The sequence below is a fragment of the Pinus tabuliformis genome, chromosome 9, assembly GCF_031772625.1.
Source record: "Pinus tabuliformis cultivar Carrire ecotype Pingquan chromosome 9, CPIR1, whole genome shotgun sequence".
NCBI lineage: Eukaryota > Viridiplantae > Streptophyta > Pinopsida > Pinales > Pinaceae > Pinus > Pinus tabuliformis.
Window position 1 is genome coordinate 1693379786 of NC_142307.1, and position 11809 is coordinate 1693391594.

The 11809-nt window shown below is 34.4% G+C and overlaps 1 protein-coding gene across 1 annotated transcript; it reads right to left on the reverse strand.

Moving 5' to 3' along the window:
- Window positions 1–9715: 9715 nt before the first annotated feature.
- On the reverse strand, window positions 9716–11371 carry LOC149155389 (U-box domain-containing protein 20-like). The gene has a single exon (XM_089440618.1). The coding sequence runs from the start codon at window positions 11301–11303 to the stop codon at window positions 10059–10061; it is 1245 nt and encodes a 414-aa protein (XP_089296744.1). The 5' UTR covers window positions 11304–11371; the 3' UTR covers window positions 9716–10058.
- Between the last annotated feature and the right edge of the window lie 438 nt (window positions 11372–11809).

Below are 11809 nucleotides of genomic sequence, written 5' to 3' on the forward strand. Positions count from 1 at the left end.
TATTGATTACAAGTAAATGCAATCAGATACATTCACACATATAAGCATCACATATCAAGATAAGCATATGGAAAAAGGTGTAAATACTTTATTGAACAGAAGGAATAATTACAACCATGAAGCCTGATTCAAAGTGACTCCTCCAACTTTGGTTCCATCCACATCACATCATAAGCATGAAATTTCGATAGCATAAACACTTACAATAGTCTCAATTCTCAAAATAACATTATCTTCTTACAATTCATCAAATTCCATCCCCTTATCACTTATATGAGTGCTCAATTTATAAGAAAATGGAGGAGGTTTGGTCATAAATGAGGGCATTGAATGGCCTTCCAAACTTAGAGTTAGTTTCAATGGAGGAAGGGATGACAATATAGGAGGTTACTTAACTCATTCCTCATCCATTTTCGAGTTCATAGGAGATGATAAGTGTGGGAATCCTCTAGAAGGCTCCAGAAGATAAGAATATTCCCAGAATCCTATGTGAATTTCGCTCAATCTCACCCAGTGCAGGTCAATGTTGGCCTATGTGCTCTGTAGAGCACCCTTGCATGGGCCTAAGTGCTTTGCAGAGTTCCCTTGCATGGGCCTACCTGTGCTAGTCCCTCTAGGAGCCATTTCAGGATGTCTCCAAGCCATGAAACTATCAGGGAAGGAGGCATTCAAATTGTTGACTTGTCTAGGGCATGTAATAACCAAATTAGGGTTTGATGAGCCCTAATATTACTGATATGGATGATGAGAGTGATGTGCCCAAATGGATCTATAACAGTCAACAAGTTCCTCTTCCATATCAACGAGGATCAAGCCGGATCTATTGCAGCAGGAGCCTGAAAGATGTGGAATTGTCGCCTTCCATTGGTGGTAAATCTATATGCTGATTGTCGGGTAGTAAAATAGACCACTCCTTCTTCCTTATCATCAATATAGGGATTGGCCTAGGTAGCCAGTTCCCAGGAGACCACCACTGAATGCATGATGTAATGTTGAGGTGGATCCTCGGTCTAAATTTTCATCGTATCCATGGATTTTTTCAAGTAGTCAACAACTTCCTCTTTCATATCAATGAGGATCAAGTCGAATCTATCACATTAAGAGCCTGGAAGATGCAGAGTTGTCATGTTCCTTCGGTGGTAAAGCTATATGCCCTCGGCCTTTAGGAATCAGATGTCACATACCCTGACCAAACCCTTGTCTATCCCTAACCTTCGGTTCGTTGCGGTACTTCAAAGCCATTTTCACTCTCACTCATATAAAATTAAGTAATATTGAAATGTATCTAAAAATATATTAATAAGAAAAAATACTTTAATATGGATAATGTAATTCATAAAATAAATATCTTAATGTTGATGTTAACTAAATTATTTACGTGATTTAAAATAGTAATAATAAAATATCTATATATTATATAAAATAATTAAAAGATTAAATTATTATTATAGGTGCCCCATGGTATTAGACATTAAGTTTTGCTTTTTATTGTGTATTAGTTTGCCTTTGACCAAAAAAAATTTCCACTTATCCATAGTTTAACCTTGGGAATTCAATTTTTGTTATTTTTTATTATTATTTAAATTTATTTATTTGTAAGGTGATTACTTGGGGTTTTATTATGCGTAGTCTAACAAGGCGGACGCGTTTCCTGAAAAGTTATGGAAATTCCGGTCATATTTAGAGAAAATCCGGCAAGGATTTTTGTAAATCTAAGTTATAGTTGTTAAACTTCAAAATTTTAGGTGTCCTAGATGTTTTTGATGGTGCTGAATCCATTGCCACAATCAAAAACACAATCAAACATTGCCTCTACAAGATTTTTTGAATTTTTTTTACCCAGATTCCGACCATTTTTTTGATTGTCCGGGCAATTCCTCCACTTCGTTAGACAACTTTGTTTTATTATGGGATGTTTAGTAACTTCCATTTCTATTACTTACTAATTTTTGTTTTTAATTTTATTTCTTTTTATATAATTTCCTGTTTTTTATTTTTTTTTCTCTTTTTCTTTTATTTCCATTTTAGCAAATTATAAATTTTTGTCCATGTTTTCAATTGACGATTTATTATTATATTAAAAACACATTTAATACATTTAATTATAAAAAATTATATATATTAATAAAAAAATCTCACACATATATAATAAACATATATATTAAAGTGCATTTTTGTTAACATGAACAATATTAGTTAATTATATTTTTTATTTTTGGTGATAATATTTATAGTATTTTATTAAGTGTTTTATTTTTGTGATGAAATTTTTAATTTTATTATTATTATTAATTAAACGATATTTACGTTGTAAGGCGTTCCCCCTTGGAAGAACTCCCCTAGAATGCTATTGTGTCTCATTATTTATCATTGATTTGTGTGTTAGACTATTAAAATAGTTTACATCATTGAATCATTATAGGTGGTGGAGATGCAAAAATAACGGTTTGAAACGAACCAATCGTATCTTCTTTAATTCATTTGTAGGTCATATCTTTAATTCATTTGACAATACCTGCAGGACAACCATTAATGCAGTTGGATGAGTGTAACTGCATAAACGTAAAAGAAAGTGTGTTTAGATCATCTTTTTTTTTTTAACTCTCAGCGTTAGTAACTCATCACGAAATGGTGAATTTATGAACTTTATTTAACCTAAATTAGGCTAAATTTTTATTTAAATCTGTTCTTGCTAAAATAAAATGCATGCACGAAAATGAATTTTCTTTGTTTTCTTTCTTTGTATAAATTTGTTCTTATGGAAATAAAATCGAAGCATGAAAGGGAATTTTTTTCTCTATTTTCCTTATATGTATAAATCGGTTTTTGCGGAAATAAAATGAGTCCATGCAAAAAGATTTTTTCCCAGTGTGAATTTCTTCATTTCTTCATTTGAATTGAAAATTTGGTTCTCAAAAATTAATATTTACAAGCATAAGATTTGAATAAGGAGAATTTCAGGCCAAGCAGCTTGCTTTCTTCATATAAGTAGCAAGGGAGCTTCTCTACAGGATAGTCAGCTACAAGAATCCCCTGGACATGCAAGCATGTCTTGGGAGACTTTAGATTTCACATTTTCTTTTAACAAATGATCTTCAATTGTTATTAAATTTTAAAGATTTGGTGGTAGATTTGTAAGTAGTGAGTATTTGGTACTAATATGTAGAATCAGAATCAGAGTATTTTTAGTTGCATGCTCTTCATAAGAACCCTCTGTATCCATGGAGGGATAGTAACAAAGCCATTTCGATCTTTCTTTTTTGGAATATAAGAGAAGCAGAGACTGGGAATGTGAATAACACTACCCTGGAAGAAGATCGAGAAAGCATAGTACAAATGATCACAGGTAAATTCAATTATCAATTACATTGAGTTTGTTAACTCTATTATTACATTTGGTTAATGGTTTTTTAATGTCTGAGCGTGACCTTTGGATTGTTTCTACCGTTCTAAAAGCATTGACAACATCACAAGAAAGTCGGAGCTAACCTTTCTGTCATGCCAGATAGGTAACCCTTCCGCTCTAAAGAATAGTATTGGTAGTAACGAGAGGAGGCTCCTTACGCATCACTAAATATCTTCTTGCCGAAGAACAAAATGGTAGAATTTGATTTAGACATCTTTAAAAAGAAAGTAGTAGATGGATTAATGTTCGTATATCCTGTGAAGAGAAGCTTGTGAGTCTAACAACACTAAAGTTCGGTTGATGAACAATTTATTTTCATACATCATGTTCTTATAATTTGGTTATAAGCTTACATGCACATCTGTGTTTCCATGTCCAGGTGGGATTCTCACACATTAGTAGTTACTCCTTAGGAGGATATGAGGATATCTTCTACGTGCTATCGCTTCTCCCTTTCAAAAAAACCTTATCCAGAGGTGGGAGAAGCATACCGGAGAACAATTGTGGGAGAGAGAGGTGGGAGAGGCATATCAGAGAATAATTGTGGGAGTGAGATTCTTTTTAACATATAATTTTATGTTTTTAAGTTATTAAAATTATGATAATTTTAAAAAAGCCTAGTTTTTTTTTTTTTTTTTTGCTAAAATCAAATAATAAAATATTCAGTGGGATTGTGATTTCTTAAAATATAAAGTGAGAGGCCCGGTAATTGTTATTATTATAATCATTGTAATTGTCACCACCATAAAATTATATAAAATTATATTCGAATTATATGTTATTATTTTAACCTATAATTCTATGTTTTTAATTTTTTTAAATTGTGATAATTTTAAAAAGGTGTAGTCTTTCTTTCTTTTTTCCTTTTTTTTTGTGAAAGTCCAGTAATAAAATATTTAGTGATATTGTGATTTCTTAAAATATAAATACACCCCATAATTGTTATTGTTATAATCATTGTAATTGTCTCACCACCATCCCTTTCATGTTGGTTTCCAATCTTATCATCATTGTTATTATTATTATCATTGTAATTGTCACCACCATCCCTTTCACGCTTGTCGTTGCCATTATTATCATCATTGCAGATATCACAATTGTTATCATCCTCGATATTTTCCCTCAACCCTAAAAAAATTTAAATTGTTTGAATTATAAAATATAGACAGGGTGGGATATCTAATTAATCATGGATAATTAAGCTGGATTATGATTGAGCATAATCGATTATGGTTAATTATGCTAGGTTTTATGTTGCTATGAAATATCTATGATATGGATGACTATGGATTACTATGTTGAGCTACAATTTTTCATGGTCAAGGTTTCTACTTTTACTAGATATATCTCTTGATTATCGAGTTTAACAAAACTATGCCCTCCCCACCACCCAAACTGTAAACAATAAAATCAACAAGACATGAACAAAAAAATGGCAGTATTTTGAATGCTTTCTACTTATGAAACATGCTTTTTATGTGGATTTGTTTTGTTGGTTGGTTCCAGGAAAAATTAGAAGTGATGGGCCAAAAGGTCAAGAAATTGATGTTGATAACACGCTGGAAATATTGCAAAGGAGGTTGCCAACGTAGAGGAGAGGAGGGATGTCAAGAGTATTGTTTACAATGATAGAAGCTCTATGAGGTAGCATCACCTGTCAGGTAAAGCTTGAAAATTAAAATATGAACAATCATTCAAAATCGGACACCTAAAATGCCACACTACCTCATAGCTGATGAGGTACCATCACATTCAGACCCTTGTAAAAACGGTAAAGTAAAATCGGGTTTCACTTTTATTTTTGGTGAAGTAATGTTTTAAGTTGAAATAACTCTCGGGATTACAAGGCTCTATGTTATGGTTTCTATAGAAAGGCACATAGATTCTAGAAAAGCTTGTAACTTTTGCAAGAGTTTCAAATGTGAGAAGAAACCTACCATCAACAAATAAGTAGTAAGAGAGCTTTATATAGGATAGTCGACTACAAGGATAGAAATAATAGTATTGGTAGTAACAAGAGGAGGTTCCTTGGTTGTCTCAGTAGTAGAGACAAACGCATCAATCCCTGGAAGATCAAATCTCACCCTTGGGTTTTGAGGCCTTGGACACTCAAATCGCTCCTTTCAAATCAATCATTATATTTACAGGACAACACTTATCTAGAACCCATGATAAAGAAAACCAAATATCACATACCACTCACAATCCCCATAGCCACATTGCATCATTATATATATTCATATAAAATTATATATTTGAATTTTTTTTAACATATTATTTTATGTTTTTAATTTATTAAAATTGTGATAATTTAAAAAAGGTGTAGACTTTTTGTTTTGGTTTGTTAAAGTCATTAATAAAATATTTAGTGGAATTGTGATTTCTTAAAATATAAAGTGAGACGACCGAGAATTATTATTATTATTATTATTATTATTATCATTGTAATTGTCACCACCATCCCCTTCATGATCATTTCCATTGTTATGGTCACCAATATGGTGGTTGTTGTCATCCTAGATATTTTCCCTCAACTTTAAAATAATTTAAATTGTTTGAATTATAAAAGACAGACAAGGTGGGATACTTGATTAATCATGGATAAACAAGGTCGATAATTATTGAGCATAATTGATTATGGTTAACGATGGTAGGTTGTAGGTTGCTATGAAATATCTATGATATGGATGACTATGGATTACTGTGTTGAGATACAATTTGTCATGGTTGAGTATAATAGACCATGTTTGGTTATGCTTGATAACATATGACTTTATTTAGAAATGGTTGATTATGTGTGTATATGTTTTAGCTTTAGTAAATCATTGTTTACTAAGATTGAATTTGGTTGACTTGGTTGAATATGATTGACAATTTTAAACTGTTAGTGGCCATGGTTGAAGGTGGTTGACCTCTTTTGAATATGGCTTATTCTATTTGACCATGAATGAACATGATGATTGTGGATAACCATGTTGATTGTGGTTGAGTAAGGATGACATCGTAACAAATACTAATAGAAATTCCAAACATATATAAAAAATGAAGAAACATAGAAAAATGTGTTGAAGCATTGTTATTGAAATTTGAGGTTTCTACTTTTACTAGATATATCTCTTGATTGGCCAGTTTAACAAAACTATGTCCTCCCCACCGCCCAAACTGTAAACAATAAATTCAACAATATATGAAGAAAAAATGGAAGTATTTTGAATGCTTTCTACTTATGAACCATGGGTTTTCTATGGATCTATTTGGTTGGTTGGTTGTAAGTAAGATTAGAAGTGATGGGCCAAAAGGTCAAGAATTCGATGTTTATAACATGCTGGAAAGATTGCAAAGGAAGTTGCCAATGTAGGGAAGAGGAGGGATGTCAAGAATACTATTTGCAATGATAGAAACTCTAGGAGCCAGCATCACCTATCAGGTAAAACATGACAATTAAACTATGAACAATCATTCAAAATAGGACACCTAAAATGTCATAGTACCTCGCCACTGATGAGGTGCCATCACATTCAGACATTTGTAAAAATGGTAAAGTAAAATAGTGTTTCATTTTTTTTTTGTAGTAACATTTTAAGTTGAAATAACTCTCAAGATTGCAAGGATCTATGCTATGTTTTCTACAAAAAGACACCTAGATTCTAGAAAATCTTGCAGCTTCTACAAGAGCTTCAAATGTGAGAAGAAACCCACCATCATTAGATAAATAGCAAGGAAGCTTCTCTACAAGATAGTCAACTACAAGAATAGAAATAATAATAGAGGCTCCTCGTTTATATCAGCAGTAGAGACAAACACATCAATCCCTAGAAGATAAAATCTCACCCTTGAGTTTTGAGGGCTTGGACGCTCAAATCTCTCCTTGAGAACATTCAAATCAATCATTCTATTTACAAGACAATGATTGGGGAGTTAATCTAGAACCCATGATAAAGCAAACCGAATCTCACATAGGGCTAATAATCCCCATAGCCACATTGCACCATTATTGGGATGGTTAATGCATCATATGAAGAACAAACAAAGTGCTACAAGACAGATTCACATTAATAATCTGTAAAAAAAAGAAGAAAATCATGGAGTTGCAGAATATTGGGAAACACGATTTTGAGAGTTGGGGGTATAATAATATAGATACCCATTCCTAGCTTGCAGCACTTGAAATTTCGCAAGTTATCTTTATTGGCAAAAGGTGAAAGATAGGTACATACTAAAAATAATTTTATTTTGTTCGTTGACAAGCAAGTATGCCCTTTTCAGTTAATGCAAATGCAATAATGGGATAACTCCATTGGACTAACTCCATTGGACTAAGTCACATTACACAACCAATAAGAACCATGTATGTGTAGTAAAGAATTTGTAGTCAAAGCTTAAGGGGACTTATATTAGCAATACCCAAAGATCTACCCTCCATCCTAGTTCATGCATATAATCCCACGATATCTTGATTTTTATCTCTCTTCTGCCACACCCTTCATGCAATCCCTTAGCTCAAGTGAGTGAATTTGTTGTAGGAATCTAATCCATCTAATTTGTATCTCTACTCAATTGTTTTCATTTCTTATTTACAACATCAATTCTATCTGGAAATTACAACTCAATCTCATTGGGATGGTTAAGGCATCATATGAAGAATAAATAAAGCGCTACAAGGCGGATTAACATTAATAATATGTAAACAAAAGAAGAAAAATCACGGAGTTGCAGAATATTGGCAAAACAAGATTTCAGGTGTTGGGGGTATAATAATATAGATACCCATGCCTAGCTTGCAACACTGGAAATTTTGTAAGTTAGTTTTATTTGCAAAAGCTGAAAAATAGGTACATACTAGAAATAAATTTATTTCGTTCGTTCACAAACAAGTATGCCCTTTTCAGTTAATGCAAATGCAATCTTGGGATAACTCCAATGGACTAAGTCACATTACCTGACTGATAAGAACCATGTACATGCATTAAGAATTTGTAGTCAAATCTTGAGGGGTCTTGTATTAGTAATACCCAAAGATCTACCATCCATCGTGGTTCATGCATATAATCTCACTATAGCTTGATTTTTATCTTTGTGCTGCCACGCCCTTCATTCAATCCCTTTGCTCAAGTGAGTGAATTTGTTGTAGGAATCTAATCCATTTAATTTGTATCTCTACTCAACTATTTTCATTTCTTATCTACAACATCAATTTTATCTGGAAATCACAACTCATTGTCATTAAGTTCAATTGGCTCATTTTTTATGTAAGAATTTTGCAGAATCCATGGAAATTTTAATCATTGGATCATTATTTTAATTGCTTTTCTACAATCCATTAATATGACATTATAGACTATTTTATTTGAGGCTTCTCTCCTTGGAGCTTGATTAATGTTTTAGGCACACTGTGTGTTTACACTACCAATTGCAAACATGAGGGGTTGCCTTTCAAGTACCCAAGGAACAATTTATGAATGCATATGATGCATAATTGCTTGCAGAACAGGAAATGTGGGTTGCCACAAATCGTTATGCAAAGAAGCAGACCTTTAATTGTGCTAATGGAGACATGTATAAATCAAAACACCTCTAGAGAACACTTGTAGAGAAATTTGATCTCGAACCATTACAATATGTGGGTGAAGGGTTCAGTCTAGTTGAGGCAATGAAAGACAGGTTAAGTCTAGGATGCAATTGTGAATGAAAATAAGCTCTTGGATTGAGCACTTGGAAATGGAGTTCCAAATGCCCCCATTTTGAGTAAATTGTTTAATTGTATTACATTTAACATTAATTAGATTACATAACATATCACTTGGTTATTCATCTATTCTCTTCTTCCATATGTGCTATTCCTTTGCAACATCGAGTACAAATACTAATTAAACTAAACAACAAATACTAAGTACTAATTACTATTACTATGTAACACTGGTTATGATAATCTTCCATTATGGAATTTTATTAAAATGTTAATTTTAAATGTAACACATACTTGTTTATTTATAAAATTACCTTTAAATTAGATATTAAATTCATATATGAATACCTGAAATATTAATACGGCATATTATATATTAATATAAAAAAGACCATGCGAAGAATAAATTATTTTAGTAATTTTTTAATATAATTTTTTTTATATAAAATTACCTTTAAACTAGATATTAAATTCATATATGAATACCTGAAATATTAATACGGCATATCATATATTAATATAAAAAAGACCATGCGAAGAATAAATTATTTTAGTAATATTTTAATATAAAAAAGAAAATACATGGAAGAATAAATTAATATGAATTTTGAATGATAGCTTCCATCAACCAATAGCAACATTTCGAAATTTCCGAGGGCCGCATTCTTTGACCTCGCCACCTCGAAAAGTGTGTGGAGCCCTTAAATCTTCGACTTTGCTTTCAGAAATGGTGTACCGATTATCCAGCTTTCCAGATTATTCTACGCAAGAAAACTTCAAAGAATAACGTAAATATATGGAATGCACAATGCTATCGATTAATTTCATCTGATATTGCAGCCCCTTTCTTTGTTTTTCAATCGATTTCTAATGATATATTCTCAGTCATTTCATTTTCTGCAATTCCAGATTTCGTAGAAGATGATCTTAATTTGTTTATTAGCGCTGCGATTATCCCCCTTTTGATTAGAAAGATCGCCTGATTTGACTGAAATCCATGGTGTCTGCGCATTCCCATTCTTTTCTGTACTTGTTCAAGAGTTTCAGCAATTCTGTGGATTTTTCCCTTGCGCTCTCGCTACAGCCAATCTGAACTAAGACCAGCAGCTTCTGCAAGGCGCAAGCCTGGAGAGCCTCCGCCACGAATGAGCAGTCGGAGGAATTCTGGCAAAGAGTCCAAAGAATCAACACGGCCGACTCGTTTGCCCAGTCCGAAACTCTCAGCATTATCCTGACAGTAACAGGAACGGTTAGGGCATGGGAAAGAGCAGCCAAGCGGCCATCGGTGCAATTGATTAAAGCATTCAAAGCTGCCAGGCCTCTCTCACACAGGCCTCTGTCGGAGGCTGAATCTGCAAGAATCTCCACCAGGAGAGCAACAGCCCCGGCCTCTACAAGCTTGACGCGAAATTTTCTCCCAGTTGCAGCAATCTTCAAAATGACAGAAATGCTGGCCTTGGTGGCCGCTGGGCATATGGATTCTCTAAGAAGTTCCACAAGACTTTCTGCTATTCCCTCCCCGCGCGCTATTCTTTCCCGCGAGCGGTTATCGCTTGAGATTTCTTGGAGAATCGCGACGGCATTTTGCTTTCCTTGGGGATTTCCGTGAAGAAGAATGTGTATAATGCAGCGCAAAGAATCGGCACAAGTAAGCAATTCTCGGACCTTTTCGTCTGCATCTGTGACCGGCAAAATCACGCCAAGCGTTCCAAGCGCCTCGTCGCAAATGTCCACAGCGTGCTGCAATCTGTTCAGCGCCTGGACGCTGTGCGCGGCAAAAACAGACGCCAGAACGCGAAGCGCATTGGAAGAGGCGACGCGTCTTCGGTTCCTGTCGCTTTCCTTCGCCAAGGCTCTCAGCCTCTGGATCGCTTCCCGCGATTCGATCTCTGATAGCAATTCTTCGATCTGAGCCGAAGTGGGCGGCACCTTTGGGGTTGGTATTCTCTCGATTCCACTTGCACTGTTGGCCACGCACCAATCTTGAATCACGCGACGAACCGTGTGATTTGGAATCATTTCTTGATTTTCAAGAACTTGTTTTGTAATAGGGCATATGTTTTTCCCTGCATCCAACCAGGTTTCGATACTCTCGCGATCATAAGTAATTCCTGTGCAGAGTGTTACAGGATCCTTCATCAGCTCTAGAGAGATTGGGCATCTCAGATAGTTCGGGACTGTGACATCCAGCTCCTTCATCCCGCCCCGCATTTTGAAAACCCACAACACCTTCACTGCAAATTTCTCAAACAATTCGATCCTGACTCTGAATTCCTTTGCATATAAAGATTGATTGCAAGGCAAGGCAGAGGATTGGCATTATAAATACAAATGTGAATGCCGCGTTTTGGAATGAATTGAAGAGTAAAGAACAAGTGGTGTACGAAAAATTCAAAGGTTATAATTATAAAATAAACACAGTCAAATGTCAAAGATTTGACCGGTGCCGAACGGTCGAAAATCAGGTCGTGTTTCGAAGGCTTCCACGTTCAAACATTCATGCCAGACGGTTAGTTAGACAATTTCAAATCAACGGTCGTCGCGAGGAGGCGGACCAAACGACGGACTCGTGCGTTCCCTCACCCCGTCAATGATAAAAACAAGTACCACCGAAGATGGCGGAGGTCATATGACAAAACTATGGCCAAACTCAGCTACCGACGCTTTAAAACATCAAAGCTAGAGAAAGGTGATCTCCATGTTTCCTTTCTCGATTT

Excerpts from the sequence above, each read along its gene's own strand:
- LOC149155389 (XM_089440618.1), bottom strand. The coding sequence starts at position 11,303 with ATGCGGGGCGGGATGAAGGAGCTGGATGTCACAGTCCCGAACTATCTG.